General features: G+C 39.3%; 1 protein-coding gene and 1 long non-coding RNA gene across 4 annotated transcripts in view; one reads left to right on the top strand and one right to left on the bottom strand.

The window, feature by feature from the left end:
• Positions 1-464: 464 nt before the first annotated feature.
• Positions 465-8,240, top strand: LOC147998203 (uncharacterized). The gene is made up of 4 exons (XR_015646970.1): positions 465-662; positions 3,448-3,504; positions 5,407-5,503; positions 7,918-8,240. It is a non-coding gene; the product is annotated as an uncharacterized LOC147998203 (long non-coding RNA).
• Nhs (NHS actin remodeling regulator) overlaps positions 1,114-16,658 on the bottom strand; it is a 339,688-nt gene continuing 324,143 nt past the window's right edge. The window contains exons 5-9 of one of the 3 annotated variants that reach the window (NM_001414726.1): positions 15,702-15,894; positions 11,984-12,115; positions 8,037-11,015; positions 7,615-7,741; positions 1,114-5,232 (exon numbers count right to left, since the gene is read on the bottom strand). In NM_001414726.1, coding sequence (NP_001401655.1) covers positions 4,626-5,232; positions 7,615-7,741; positions 8,037-11,015; positions 11,984-12,115; positions 15,702-15,894 — 4,038 coding nt within the window. In that variant the 3' untranslated portion in view covers positions 1,114-4,625. The remainder of the gene's footprint in view (positions 5,233-7,614; positions 7,742-8,036; positions 11,016-11,983; positions 12,116-15,701; positions 15,895-16,658) is intronic. The other 2 variants (XM_087600178.1, NM_001191733.1) reach the window with 2 other exon arrangements.

Raw genomic sequence — 16,658 nt, 5'->3', positions numbered from 1 at the left:
TTTTTCATACTACAGATGGAGATAGGGCATAGAAAAGGAAGATTTCCAGTAGAAAGGGCCTTCCTGTCTACTATGCGCAGGGTCACCGGCATCAAAGGTTAGAAGCTCAGCCTCCGATCTTAGATTTATGTTAGCTGAGGTGATTGCAAGGACAGGTAGCCTCTAGAGCACTGTGGCAAGAGCCTCTCAAGTACACAGAGGGTTTCATGGAGACTAGAGGCTAGACTGGCTCTGTTTAATGGGCCAGTTTCCTAGGCAGATGGCATGTACTTTCATTTGTTTATTTAAAACTTGTTACTAGGGGTTGGGGATTTAGCTCAGTGTAACCTAGCAAGCTCAAGGCCCTGGGTTCGGTCCTCAGCTCCGGAAAAAAACAAAAGAAAAAAAAAACTTGTTACTATTTAAATATAATCGCATACTCTCTTCCTCCTCCTGTAATTCACTAGAGATGTCCGTGATGACAGGCCTTCAGGAGTACACCTTGGTAGGAAAACTTGAATGGGGAGAGGTGCGGCGTCTTAGAAACATCTTTTCTTAGTAGCCTAGGAACACTAGTAAAGCTATTTCCAGTCTCCAATAAGAGTACAAAACTAACATTTCAGTGTCCTGGTTGCTGGGTTGGATCATGACCAACACGTATGTATTCTAAAATAATGCACAAGGTAAGTCATAATCATGTTCAGTTTTCTTCAGGTTAAAATGGGCATACCTTGGGAAGTACACAGGTAAGTGTATGCAAAACCCTTAGAGCTTGAGACAGAAGCTTTGCCATGTAATAAAGTCAATGTAACATTACCTAGTGGCAATTTATCTTACGTATATAAATTATTTTCTTGTCAAGGATATGCAAGTATAATAAACTCTAAAAGTAGTCAACTGCTTCAAAATAAAACCACAAATCTTAACCTGATGTAGAAAAGAGCCACCAAGTAGCTTGGGCCTTGAAAATACACCATTTCCTCTTAAAAATGAAACTAGATTAGTATCCTTTATAGATACCATGCTTTCCTGCTAACAACCCCCACTCCTTTATGTCCAACTGCAGAGAAAATACTTCCCCCTTGTGGAACCTCCAAAGTACAGTTAAGAAGCAATAAAGAGAAAACCTAGTTGTTTAATTGCAGTCACGTTTATTTGCAGTCTCTATACACACTTTCTAGGTAATCAAACTTTTCTGATACATTTTTTGGAGAGGGGTTCACAATGAAACTGTCACCGTTTTTACTAAAAATAAATACAAGACTTAAAGTGTTGCACAGCTCTAAAATATACAAAGGCTTGGATTGAATGTAAACGTTGAAAACATCTTACAAAAGAAACCATCTTTGCAACAATTTAAAAAGTTTGTATTTACAAATGTTACAAAAATACAAAATGGATGCAAGTCCAAAAACCATTGTCTTTTTGGCCAGCATGAACTGGTTCTAGTACCAAAATAGTCACACCATAACCTTCATAGTTCAAGCTTTGTTACCATCTCGTCCTCTAAGTTACCACCACTGCAGAGCATGTACTCACTGAGAAGAGCAAACGGGGTGTTTTGCTTGCTACAACTAGTCCATGTCCTCTACTTAGCCAAAAACAAAACAAGAAAATCAAACCAGGATCACCAGAAAAGCAAGAAAGTAAAACAGAATTTCCCCCACACAATATAAACATGTTGGATAAACACAGAAGAAAAATAGTATCAGTGCAAACGACAGAAGAAAAGTTTGGATTTTTTTTTTTTGGTTTTATTATTTTAAACAATACCTAATGTGTGTACCCTGCCTGGAGCTGACAGTGATGTTAAAGACAGTCCCGCATCTTAGTATATTTCTAAAGCTGTGTAGACTATTCCAGATTATTGAGGATTTGCTTGCTTTTTAAACTTTCTTATTCAATATTCTTGTCCACAGTGAATCTAAAATCCATCTTTATTTGGGATTTCTTTAAATCTATGAAATACAAAATAGAGAAACTCTGCTATAGATTTATAGAGTAAACAAAATAAGTAAAACTATAAGGGTTGGTTCTGTGATCATCACATCGACAGTATCTTATTGCCTCACGATTCAAGTCAGACGTGTATTTAAAAATACATGGTATGATTACTTAAATTAATGTCAATAATAAAAGGTGACATTTTTATTAAAGCCAATTTATGTGATTTTTCTATTCAAGGTTTAAAATCACTTTTAAAGCCCACATACCTTTCTTCACACTAAAAACCCCCTAGCTACACAAAAGCCATACTGCAAACGAACTGCTTTTATGAAAATTACAAATGACCACCTATCGAGACTGGAGATGACGGTTCCTTATCACATTTGTCTAAAAACTTTTATTTTTAAAATTTTGCTGAATGTACTTTTCAAAGCATGAGACAGATTTGTTCATGACCCCACATGATGTCAAACCATGCTGGTTTGTGTTTTTTTTTTTCTTTTTTCTTTTTTTCTTTTAATGAGCTATGGTGTTCCAATGAGGAATGATGGTCCATTTTTTTCAAACCCCAACATTTTTCTTTTAATAAAATTTTAACACTTTGTATATGTTCAAACCCTTTACCAGGTAGTTTATCTATCCCCAACACACACTTTCTCTCTCTCTCTCTCTCTCTCTCTCTCTCTCTCTCTCTCTCTCTCTTCTTTCTCCCAGTTCTCAATCTCCTTCTCTACCCCTCCACCCCCAACACCCATTTTACATACAAGAATGACAAGAAATTAACTAACACAATTTGGTAGTAAAAACAAATAGTAGAAGTCAGACTTTTTCCCCCAAACAAACAAAACACCAACAACAGATTTTTAATTCTTAATCTGTAAATTTTACAACAAATTTCCATTGAAAGACATTGTCTTCTTAGACCAGACTTTCTCCTTCATTTAGCAAGAGTTAATCCTTTCACACATCTTACTTTCTCAAATACAACTTGCATAGGCATAAAGCCAGCTGTTCATCAATTTCTTGGTGACCCTGGTGTGTTCTGTCATTGTCATCACGTTATAGTCGTTCACAGGTCATACCCCTTCTTAGTTCTTTCTAATTTCTAGCGTTCCCATTCAAAACCTATTCTAAGTACATAGGTGCTTATATTTCTCACGTATGATTTCAAACATTAGTGTCAGTTCACGTTAAAACCAGAGGTGTGAGAACCACTTGCAGATTTCAACTTGTTATACTTTTTTTTCAGTTTTAAGACAAGAAAATTCAAGTAATTTCAAGTAATTCAGCTTGTTTCCCTGCCTTCATTTTATCAGAGCACTTGCCCTGATATTTCCTTTCCCTCCCACCACCCTCCCCTTTTGCCATCAAGCAGATCTAGTAAAACCAGACAAAACTTTGTTGCATGTAGCATTGTGAACCAGAGCTGCTCCCCATGCCCAACTGAAGAGTGAATATAAATAATGCATATACACATACCTACTTCCCAACTACATTGTTCACAGTGTCATTTCTGTTAAGTTTTAGGTAGCATGAATCTCATCAGCACAGAGAGGAAGCTTTGCTGAAAACTCACAGGTACTTGCTGAGAAGTCAATAGCTCTGTGGCATGCTTAGCTTTTATTTCTGTTATTTTACGAACCTGGAGCTAATTAAGAAGCTTAAAGAGTATAGTCATTCGATTATGACTGTTTGCCCAGTAGCCTTATATAAAACATGGTCTAAATTAACTACTGGTTTCTCTACTCATTCTCCTTAAAGCAATCCATTTAAAAATTAAATTCTAAAGGACACTGTTTAAAGCTATTGGGGGTGGGGGTGGGGACATTGCATTGAGAATGATGATTTCTTTCATTGGTTAACAAAAAAAAAATCAAAAGCATGCTTTTCATTCTGTTCAAATTGCCACAAGGCAAATCACAGCCACAAATTGCGATTAGCTTGTTTCTGTTATAGTTTGTCACAACAATGATTAGGTCTAAATTCATTACTTTAAATTAATCACATTTCAGTACATGACCTCAATATTTCCATTATTTCACCAATTTTAAAATCATATTTGAGGTTTATCACTCAGAAATCATGTTGGTGGACATTTAAATATGGTATTTGATATGAAAATGGTATTCACAGAATACAGTTATTATACTTTATTTGTGTGTGTCCTATAAATAGTTGGTGTGTGGTAGATAATTAGCCACTTGTCCACTCATCATTGATAAATCTATTTACACATTTTATCAAAAATATGGTATTTACATATGTGTAGTTCTTTCTTCTAAATTTTGCTTTAGTTCATTTTAATGTAAAAAAATACCAAACGTCCAGAGTAATTTCATCTTCTTGTAGTTTCATGACAGTGAGGGCTTTATTTTCGGAATAGGCAACTCTGGGAAAACCTTGTCTAGATTTCAAGAAAGTTAGATACTTTTGTATTCTCTGTTATCACAAGGAATGAGATTGGACAAATCAAACTATTCTAAAGAAAGCCACGAGACAGAACTGCTACTTAAAACATGAAATTAATTTAAAAATGACTCAATCACGTTTTGCTTCTTCAACACATATTTAGAAGCTCATTGCCAAGCAACGATGCAACCCCCCACCCTGTTGCCTCTTGTCCCAGTTCCTCTATGATGTCACAAAATTCTTTCTTTAGTAAGGGGCTGGACATCTGAGGTCAGCTTGGCTCAAGCAAACTAGGTGGAGCTCTGGGAGGATCGGTCATCATGTGGGCTCCCATCAGAGTTTTCAGTCTCTCCCTCAGAGATGGCCTGCATTGGAGTATTATACAGCCGGCAGCGGACACTGTAGCGGCTGCTGCTGGCCACAGGTGGGGCCCGGGAGCGTCCAACCCGTGCTGAGGCTGAGGTTGCAAAGTTTTTTGAGGAAAACCCTTCCGCATTGACTCGTGGTGAGCACGGTGACAGAGGGGACAGTGCTTCAGTCCCAGGTGTGCTCTGATGGGTATCATCTGGGCTTTGTGGGGATTCTGCAGTAAACTCCCCAGGAGGCTTGGGCAGGACAGGGCTCTTCAGGATTTCAGTAGCAGACATGCGGTAACTAGAATCTGAGCGACTGCCTTTCTTGAGGAGCAGTAGCTTAAACTCTTCATTGGATGTGTTGGACTTTTTGGCATTTCGGTAGATGAGACCAGGAGACCTCTGGCTAATCCCAGTTGTCACATTGCTGCTAGGTGAAGTGACAGAATTGGCACTGCTGCTACTGCTACCAAGAGGAACTCTTGATTTGCTTCTGACAGACATATCCCCAGAATCTTTTCTTCCAAGTACTTTCCTCTTGGATCTTTTAAGAAAAGAGAAAATGGTGTCAAAATCTGAGTCCACATACAATTGTATGAATCAAGAAGTGTTCCATCTCATCCCCATATCTATTGTATTTAAAGAGCATCCTATATGGTAGAATATTAAGCATTAGGACCATACGAAGTAAGGTATGATTCATTACTTTCCCTCCTAGACTTTAAGGCTGCTGATTTCTGTTCACGGCATGGGGAAACACTGCTGCTTTTTCTCATGAAATCTGTCTGTGCAATCCAGAGAAAAATACTCTCACGGTAAGCAGAGAGTGACATCAGTGGGACAAGACTGGCCTTAGTTTGATACCTGAAGGAGCTTGATGATGAATATAGAGAGGTGTATTGCAACCAACATTTCAATTTACTGCACATGAAAGTTAAGTGACTTTCAAACTAAATTAGTCTGATTTTAATACAGATACCATGACTCTTAGGTACTCAAGGACATAAACAGCATGTCTAGCAGGAAATCAACTCTTTGTGAGGAATTGAAAGCTTAAACCATCTCTGGAGTGCTTAAAATATAAAATCTAAGCTCTCAAGACAGCAAAAATAACTCTTGTCATTGGGATGTAAACAAACAGGCAAATCCTATACAAATACAGATCTAAGATTACCAAACTCCTTAAATCTACAGAGCCTCTCTAGTCATGAAATTGCTGATCTTATTTTGAAAATTAAGTAGGCATAAACTCAGTGAATCTTCAGCATAACTCAGTCATTCTTATGAACTTTGCCTTCCCACATTCCAGAAGAGGGTGGTTTTACTCCAGGGAACCTCTGTGTTTGATATCTTTGCATATCAGTACTTGGTACCAGCAGAAGGGCAGTTTTTAGTACCAGGATTTCTTAGCATCTACAGTATTCTAGGCACAAGATATCGGTTTATCGTCAGAATCTGTGAAGTACAGGTATTTCTACTTATAGTAAGAGGTTAAGTTTGGATATTTAATTTATTCGAGACAGCACAGAAAGTGGCATCCTATTCCAATCCAATTATCTTTTTGATTCTACAACTGATATTCTGCCCACTACTCCAGATATACCAGATGGTTTTTCGAGGGTTCATTAACTTACATGGCAAATTAATAATCTGGACTGAGTTTGGAGATAAAGTGTGAGGATTAGAGGAATATAATTGGAGTTTAGACAGCTGGGGTGAAGAATATACTAGTGATTCTTGCCCTGCTTGTAAGGAAGCTTGCCTGCTAAGGTACACACAGATTCTGCTACTAGCAGAATCCTTGGGAGAATGCAGTTGCTAAAGAGCAGTGTTCTTTCTTTAAGGAAAAAATACAGTATCAGCAGAAAACAGAAACTCTTTATAGAGCAGAAGCCCAAAGGGTAAGAGGAGAGATTATAAACAGCTTGTAAAAAATCTGCTTCCTAAAGGGTAAGTCTATGAAAAAAGGAAAGATAATCCTTGGGTTCTTTCCTTTGGGAATTCAATCTAGATCCCCAAGGCAATGGGTAAGAAGGAGCTTATGTTTGTGGAGAGAGCACACGTAGCATCATTTAGTCCAGTGGCTATGAGTTTGTTTTCAAGGATAGGTTTTGGCTCTGCTTTCTTGGTCAGCAGCTGTAATAAATTGTTGCAAATATAGGCCAATGGTAACAGGTTATAAAGGTACAAAGGGATATGTGCATGCATAGCAAAGGCACAGCCATGTTCCAGGAAAGTAACCCAGAGAACATCCCCTATTCATCAGATCTGACCTTTCAATTGAGAGATAAAAGTGAGCGCTATGAAAGAAATTTAACTTTTAAAAAGAAAAGAAAAGCTGAGATAAACTCTGATTGTTTTAGCAAATCAACATATGTTTGTGTCAGCTAGTGTGATATTACATCTTTGACAATATTTTGTAGACTCAAGAGATTACTTAAAAGTCAGAGGTTACGGGTATAAGTCAGTGGTAGTATGCTTGCATAACATGTGAGAGGTCTTGGGGTTGATCCCTAGTACTGCAAAGATAAATACAAAATACAATATGTACAACAGAGATTACACTTGAGTTTGGGCTTTAACTCCAAGTAATTTAAATATAACTTGTTTTCACATGTAAATTTCTTCCAGAATGTCTTTCTTCAGGAAATCATCCAGTATCTTCCCTTCAATGGTTCTTACAAAACTCTATTAACTGAACTGTCTTTCTAGCTCTCTAGATTCATATTTTCAAACATGTATACATGAATGTCTATGAATGTCTATGAATTTGATTCAGAAAGATAAATCTTCACTTCTTGCTTTTTGTTGTTGTTGAAAGTATTACAGGTTCAAATACTTCCCCATATTTGTATTCAGTGAGAGTCACTTCGAAAGCAAAGCCTTTTCTGTGCCTGTTTCTGGAGATGTGGCCACACTCTCTCACCTGTGAATGACTGCAAATAGATCCTCAGTGGTTCGAGGTTTGTTTGGAGACACAAACACACCCTCAGCTTCAGCTTGAGAGTCCTCACTGAGTGGTGAGGCGATGGGGTCATCACTTGGTGAGGATTCTAAAAACAAGAAGAGAAGCATCTTTAAGGGGCAGGAAAATATCTCACTCCCCTGCATTCCTAACTCAAGGATAACAAAAAACACGAGGTACCTTACCATGATTTTGGAAATGAAAGAGATAGCTGTCAAATAGTTCCTGAATAACAATAACTTTGTTTCTCAATTGCTTCAATAGGTGAAAAGAAATGGCAGAGGGAAACCAACACCCAGGTCTCCAGAGAAGTACAGAGACTACAGCAAACACCCTCCACCACAGGACACATTTCCACCCTAAACTAGGTATCATTAACTGACCTTTCAATGCAGTCTCGTCCATACGTCCTTGGGTCTCCTCTGCTCCGCTGTTATCAGAGGCACTTTTGGGTGAAATACCTGAAGCAATATTTTCCTGCTCAGAACATTTTTCAGGGAATGAATTTACAGTTGACGGCTCTGACTCATGGCGGATAGTCACAGGCACTTTGTCATGGTGGCGGCTCACAACACGCTGATGCTTATATTGACTGCTTATGTCTGTTACTCTAGTTGATGAGTTGGCTTGGAGTGTGATTCCGTCCACAGATTCCGGTTTCCCACCTTCTTCCCCAACTCCAGAGGGTACCTTCTGTCCTTGTTGTATGGCTCCATCTGGACTAGCTCCATACTGTATCATTTTATTACCCAAATCACTGGGGCGGGAAGCAGACACCCTCTGAAATCCTGTTGAAAATCCACAGTTCTTACTTGGTATGCTTTCTGGGATAAGCTCACTTTCCATCTGTATTTGGTCTTTCATCACATTTGAATCTGGAAGATTGCTGCTAGCTGAGGCTACAGTTTCTGGATTGCCGTGACTCTTTCCATCAAAAGTAGGGTTCTTTTCCAAATGTTTCTCTGGTCCCATCTCACCTACAGAGGAATCTAAAAAGGGCATGAGGGTATCTTCAGCAGAGTACTGGCGTGATATTGATTTCTTTGCTGTATGTGACCTTGCCTTACTTGGAGATAAGGAAGCCACAGAAGCCACTGTGACAGCATTCTCTTCTAAGTACGGGAGATCTGTATTATTGCCCTCCTTTTGTTTAACTTCGTCAGACTTACTGATGGACCTCAGGTTGACAGATTTCAGAACTGTTGGTGTAATTGCAAGAGACGGCGGGGGATTTGACCTCAGCATATCTCCGACTGTGTTTTGCTTATGAGTAAAAACATGCAGTGGGTGACGGTGGTGGAATGGTTTATTCAAAACATGAAGAGCACTTAGGTCAAGATGAGAAGGAGGTATAATTGGAAGTTCAAAATCTTTACTCAGTGATAGGGCTCCATCTTTCAAAGATGGTTGCTGTAGTGAGGATTTCCTTTCTGGGACTTTAGGCTTTCTTTTGCTACCTCCAGGAGACTGTGGACCTGAAAAGAAAGCTGTAGGGAAAGAGGAGGTTGGCGTTTCCGACTGGCTTGAGTAGCCACTTGATGGAGATGCTAAGCCAGCCAGCTTCTCTGGTGAAGCCAGTTTGTATTCATTGTCAACCGAAGGAAGAGATGGGGTGGTCGCCCTTGATTCTGACTGGGATGTTTGGGATTCAGAACTCTCTGGAGATTTGATGCATTCAATCACTGTGGTACCCGTAGCAGTGCTAGAATTAGATAAGGATCTGTAGGGATCATTTGTTTTCAAGTCGTTTAGAAGCCAGAGGTCTGCATAGTGAGTTGATTCAGCACCTTCATCTTTGAATGGTGAAATGTCTGTAGTGTCCAACTGAGGTTCCTTAATAGCATGTTCACTCTGGCTTATCCAAGAAGAGTCCAGCTTTGCAGGCAGATTGGCATTCTCCACCCGAGAAGGCGTGTTGGAGAAATCAAGAGGCAGCTTCATTTCCCTGGAACTGTGAGGCAGGTGCTGACCACTGCTTATCTTTGGTTCTTTCTTCTCAGAGATGTCTGCATTTCCATCAGATTTTCTCAGTGATGAGCTACGTTTAGGTGGAGTTGGCTTTGCCTTTGGTTTCCTGAAAGAGATGCTTGGTCGCCCCTGCCTTCTGTGGTCTAAATATTCTTGCCAGGCACAGTCTGGAAGAGCAGGAGGAACCCCGACACCCTGACCATTCTCTGGGCCCAGGCCTGCATAGTGACAGACATAGGTCTTATTACCTTTGAGACCACAGTCAAAGTGCATCGAGGTATAGTATCCTTCTGTGTCCACTGAGAAATGAGAGCTAGTATCTGCTTTGTCTGAAGGAGACTTTTCCAGAAAGCTGTCATAGGTGCCCATGCTTGTGAAGCTTGGGCATCCCAAGCTATCTGCCTTTGGATGCTCAGGACTAAAATCTTGGCGGCAGGATGCATCATGATGGTGGTGCAGATAATTCCACTCACTGTCACTTGTATTGCTGTTGTTGGGGTCATCCAGCAGATCTGCAACAGTGGAGGTAAAGGAGTTTGTTCGGTGGCCTCTTACTTTATCCAAGTGGTCATTGTATTGTTCTGTCACAAAGACACTGGCATCTTCATTAGCATTAGGAGCAGTGTTCAGTGACAATTCTGAGTCACAGTGAGAAGAGCCGGTGAGGGGGGGAGAAGCTGCAGGAGGGATGGTCTCTGAGGTCTGTGAGGGGCATGTAGAGCTGCTCCCACTCCAATTACCACTGGACGACTGGTGGTCATCTTTCTGGTCCATGTGGCTGCTAAGGAGGACACTAGCCGTGGAAATGCAGTGGATGGGGCTTCCAAAGGTGTCTGAGTTGGAGGAGATGTCACAGCTTCCAGAGTCAGCCGCCATTCGGGACAAACGTGATCTCCCTCTCTCACTTAACTTTTGCTGAGGGCTGTGAAGATGTTGAGAGCAGGCTAGGCCCAAAGTAGGCTGGTGTTCCTGTGTACTTGAGCTGCTTGGAGCTTCACCACAATCATTCGGGGCTCTTTCATGGTCACCTACGAAATGTTCCCCTTCCTCAAATGCTGAGGGTTTAGCACCAACTTTGGGTTCAGCATCTCCACCTCTATTTCCCTCCCGAGGAAGGCTCCGAGATCTTGTACGACTGCTCACGACAGGAGTAAACATGGTATCGCCTTTGTCTGCCAGAGCAGAGATGTTGCCAGCAGAATGAGAAAGGGAAGCTGCGATGCTTTGACCCCTTTGAGCTCTGATTCTCCTTCTGGATGGGGCAGCAATCAGAATATCTTCTGTTTGGCATTCAGAGTCCCTGGTTCCGGACCTCCTATTGACAGTGTTGGAGGGGTCTGGGTTTGTGTGCACAATCACATTCCTTTCCCTGGCCACTGGTGATTCATCAGAATCTAGGGCACATTGAAAACATGGTAAGATATTCATCTCAACAGACTAATAGACATTTTGAAGGTTGTTTATAAATCTTTGTGCTACCATGTTAGAACATTCTCCTGCAGAAAAAATCATTATACAAAATGAGGAGAAAATTAAAATGTTTTATGTGCCTGAGTTTGTCTCTGTTTCATTCTACTCGTATGCATTGTATTATGTATATGTACACACACGGGAATCATGAATACTTATTGAGATAAGATATGCTTTTCGTTTTTTATGAACCATGCCTCTTCACATTAATTTACCCTAATAAATGATTGCTTTCATAAAAGGAAATTGATTTAAAAAAAACAAAAACAAAACAAAACAAACCCTGAAGTACAAAACCTAAAGTACTGGCCACTATTTTTCATTTGTGATTTTGTAATACAAACATAACAATGCAATTCGTGGATTTCATTATAAAAATTGAAGTCTTGTTTATATGAGCTACTACCATAATATTTTGAAATTGGTAGAAATATTATAAACACATGGAACAGAAAAATCTTTAAATGTTCCCAAAGATTTTAATTTTTTAAGATTCCATATTTGAATATGTTTAAAATTTATTTTAAAAATAATCACATAAAAGTGCAATTTCTCTTCAAATGAAATTACAGTTTTTAAAAACCTTGCATTGATTCTTTATCCATATTTCCTATCTTAATGAAATGTTTCAATTGGCAAAATATTATATTTTACCAGCAAGGCTTGAATGCCTCAATCTCTAAGGTTAAGCCTTTATGTTTAAGAACAGAGTTAAAAAATATAATGTCAAATGGTTTTCTGAATACAAATAAATATACAGCATTTTAAAACTACTAAAAATTAAAACATTCAATATTTGTAAGGAATATTATAGTTGAAAGTAGGCCTCTATTTCATCCCCTTATAACCCCCACTAGACAGAAAAAGAAAATGAACATTTTTTGTACCACACCTATTTCTTGCTGAACTCTTCTGGGGATCCCCGAGATTGTTTTCCTTCTCCTCAATTTTCGTCTCCGCTGTAGCACAGATTGTGAATGAACAAGAGAACAGCGTATACTTGCTTCTCTGTCAAAACCAACTCCTGCAACCCACAAATAAAGTCTTATTAGCCTTTAAATGGCAGACAAATTTTCAGTTGCTTGGAACACAGTGATATTTATTGATTGGAAGTCAGGGAAGACTTGGCATTAAGCTTGTGAACAAATGGAAGGGAGCCCTTCCACAGTCCTTATTTAAATGCTTCAGTGCATTATGCTTTACTTCTAAACACAGCCTTCCACAGCAGCTTGTATTGCCAAAAGCAACAAGCAAAAGAGGAAAACCAAAAGAGATAGAAAGAAGAGGAAGGGATGACAGCAAAGCTCTCTCACACTGATCTGGCTATAACCTTTAGCCACCCTTATTTACTGGTCTATTTCTGGGCTCCCTGAAACTGATACCTTTGTATAGTAGATCTGTGCCCAAGATATGAACCTAATGTATCCTGACCCATTTCTTCATTAAAAGCGTCTTTGTGAGTTTTTTTCCTTCCATCTCTTATGCCCAAACTCTCCAAGTATTTACACACACACACAAACACACACACACACACACACACACACACACACACACAGACACACACACACACACACTGCTGTGAGGAAACATAATAGTTTAGAGCTTTCTTCTTTTCAATAGTTATATAACTCAATTTTCTTCTTGTGACTAAATTGGATGCTTTTTGGTTTGGAAATGAACACACAGAGGAGTTCTTGGTCTGTACTTAAATGGATCTACCTTCTACACCAATAAGATAGACTCACCAGTCTTTAAAGCACTGTTTGTTATTATATGTGTACGGGCCGTCCATAGTGCTTATTAGTTCTCTATGTTCACATAAGCTGCACTATATGCAATTCTATTAAACTAGAACACTGCTGAAGAAGGTAAGGAATTCAGACTCTGTATGACACAAGTATACACTGTAGCTTTTTCAGTGCAAGCAGTGGCTCAGAAAGCTGGAATGCTGTACTTTGAGATTTGATCACCTCATGATTTTTCCTGTTAAGCACAGGGCTGGAAGAGTTGTTAAACCTTGGGTCAGCTACATAACATCACGGTATCAACAGTTTCTAGGCTCACTTTGAAATATCTCTATCATGTAATGAATGATTACAATGCTATCAGAGAATTCATATAAATGAGGCTGTCCTTTCTTGGTTCCAATCAAAAACTAAAATCCTTCAGTTGAATCCTAATGATTATTGAGTACATGATATACAGACACTGTGTGTTATATGGACACTATTAACAATGTTCTCATTAAAGCTCTTGAAATCAACATCTAATCTGGGCTTTCATCTCGAGAGTTCCTGAAATAAAACTGAAAGAAAAATCTCCTCTTCCTAATCACAAGATGATGGCCTATAATCACAGCACTACATTTAAAACAAGATTTTTAGTTACAGCACCAGAAAAGAAACAGGGGCCGCTAATAGTCAGGTGTTCCCAGACTGAAAATTAGTTTAAAAGGGTGCCAGAAGATCCACTCTGGCACATGAACTCCTTGAATACATCTCATTTAGATTATAGATGTCACATAAGTGTAAACCTTTAGAATAATTTATCCTATAAGTCAAATAGGTCACCAGGAAAATTAAGTCCTAGCTCATGACACAACTGGCCAATGCCTTAGAGTGCCTCTTATGCAAGAGGAAAATATATCTGTCTCAGATACCTGGTCCATTTGCACCCCACTCTTGGTGAGAGAAATCTGAGTGGAGTTGATAATAGCAAAGTCCAAAATGCTTGCTCAGGGACATGCAATCTTCAGTTACAGGGAATCAAGATTAAAGGCAGTCAAAGTATGGCTTTTTTAAAAAAAATTCATTATATAAATAATGTCAAAGGAAACTAGAAGAGGTGTTTAAAATTACCAATGGGAGAACTTTTAATTTGGGGGAGAATGGTTGAGAATAAAGTATAACTCTCTGATTTTCTCTCTCCTTCTCTTTCTTACACACACACACACCTAAATCTATCACTTTGCATAATAACCTATAGATTCCTTTAAAAAGCAGAACATCACAGAGGAATGGATACAGAAAATGTGGTACATCTACACAATGGAATATTACTCAGCTATCAAAAACAATGACTCTATGAAATTTGTAGGCAAATGGTTGGAACTGGAAAATATCATCCTGAGTGAGCTAACCCAATCACAGAAAAACACACATGGTATGCACTCATTGATAAGTGGCTATTAGCCCAAATGCTTGAATTACCCTCGATGCCTAGAACAAATGAAACTCAAGACGGATGATCAAAATGTGAATGCTTCACTCCTTCTTTAGAAGGGGAACAAGAATACCCTTGGCAGGGAATAGAGAGGCAAAGATTAAAACAGACACAGAAGGAACACCCATTCAGAGCCTGCCCCACATGTGGCCCATACATATACAGCCACCCAATTAGACAAGATGGATGAAGCAAAGAAGTGCAGGCCGACAGGAGCCAGATGTAGATCTCTCCTGAGAGACACAGCCAGAATACAGCAAATACAGAGGCGAATGCCAGCAGCAAACCACTGAACTGAGAATAGGACCCCCGTTGAAGGAATCAGAGAAAGAACTGGAAGAGCTTGAAGGAGCTCAAGACCCCATATGTACAACAATGCCAAGCAACCAGAGCTTCCAGGGACTAAGCCACTACCTAAAGACTATACATGGACTGACCCTGGACTCTGACCTCATAGGTAGCAATGAATATCCTAGTAAGATCACCAGTGGAAGGGGAAGCCCTGGGTCCTGCTAAGACTGAACCCCCAGTGAACGTGATTGTTGGGGGGAGGGTGGCAATGGGGGGAGGATGGGGAGGGGAACACCCATATAGAAGGGGAGGGGGAGGGATTAGGGGGATGTTTGACCGGAAACCGGGAAAGGGAATAACACTCGAAATGTAAATAAGAAACACTCAAGTTAATAAAAAAAAAAAAAGCAGAACATCATCTGATTTGCAACTAAAATTCCCAGATCCAGCTCCTGAATTCACTATTTCTGCTAATAGACTTCGAAGAAAAGTCCAGCTAGACTCATCCTATCTAGACCAATATGGAAACTTTCAACAGATACAACAGCAGAAATGAAAGGAAGCCAGGCTTGCTGATTTTAAAATACAATTCACCCTTCATCTCTGCATCTACATATTTTCAGGTCAAAAATCCCTAAAATCAATACATGACTTTAATGGTCTTTTAGAAAAACTGTACCTTCATCTAGGAAAGCATAAAAACAGATTTTCTATTTGGTCAACAGAACCTTACTTGCAGTTTTAAAAACCTGGGTTTTGCTGTTTTTTTTTTTTTTTTTTTTTTTTTTTTTTGTGGTGCCACACATCATTATCATGTGATTAATTACTGTCAAAGAGCTATTTGGTGATTTTTTTTTCAGAAAGAAACTGTCATTTACATAACGAGCAGTCCAGCAGAATATATGCAAATTGGTGTTCAAAACCTGACAAAAGCATACTGAATATCTCCTGGATTGTAGGTTGACAGAAGATTTCTTGCTTACAACAAAATGCTATTGTTAGCTGAGAACGGAGGCTAACAGCACAGGTTTTGAACACGTTTAATAGATAGACGATTCAGACCCAACTGCCCCTAAAGGAAAGAAAGGAAATTGTACCAGTGACATTGATGGGAATAATGCAAGAAGAAATCACTTGGGCATCTTGTTTCATCTTCTCCTCAGGAGTCGGGAGAGGTAGTGCTTTGTTCCAGTTGGTCTGCTTATCCAGTGTAGAGGGAACATTGTGGATTGGGTTTTTCGGCCTCTGCCCTAACATGACATCTGTGTCTTCATCCTCTGGAGAGTGGGACTGTGAACAAAATACATTCAGATTCAGTTCCTATAGCTTACACATGTAAGGGATTTTGTAGTTCCGATTTTGTAAATTGAGGATAGAAATAAGCATGTAGGACAAAGAAAAGAGTTCTAGAAAATATAGAGTACAAGTAAATACAAGTTTTGTTTCAACAGTGAAGAGATACAGAAGGAAACAAATGGGCTTACAGAGCATGCTTTTCAGGTGAAATGGAATTCAGAGACAAGTTAGTTGATTAGAAACCCTTTCCTTCAAACTGAAGAAAACTGCCTGTCTCTAAGCCAGTGAAAAGTAGATCTATGTTCTGCATCCTTACGTTGTTATATGTTCTCTTCAAAAATCTTGAGACCTCTAGACCATGATGATCAAAGAAGGCAGATGAGATAAAAAAGCTATAAGAATGCTCAAAAAACCATGCAGGAAAACTCAAGCCATGAGAGTCTGGAACATACCACCTGGCGTATAAGTCAGCCTAAGCCAAGAGGTCATGAAAACTCTAGGAGTTAATTTTACTGCAGGAAGACAGCTTTGGTGAATGACATTTTTAAAAGTTAGTATAACTGACATTAAATGGCTGTGCAAAAGCCAAAGTAAAGAGGTGCCCCAGTACCTATTTACAGTGGAACAGACATATTCTGTCTCTGGAGTGAAAGATTCATGTGGGTTTTTCTTTCAAATTTGGATGGGTAGGAGAGTTCTAGTTTATTTTCTTTTGGCTTTGTGGTACAAAACTTTCCTTCCAGCTGTGTAAGTTCAAG

The sequence above is a fragment of the Rattus norvegicus genome, chromosome X (genome assembly GCF_021556685.1).
Source record: "Rattus norvegicus strain SHRSP/BbbUtx chromosome X, alternate assembly SHRSP_T2T, whole genome shotgun sequence".
NCBI lineage: Eukaryota > Metazoa > Chordata > Mammalia > Rodentia > Muridae > Rattus > Rattus norvegicus.
Note: the sequence above shows the minus strand (reverse complement) of the source record. Positions and strands in the feature narration are given on the sequence as shown.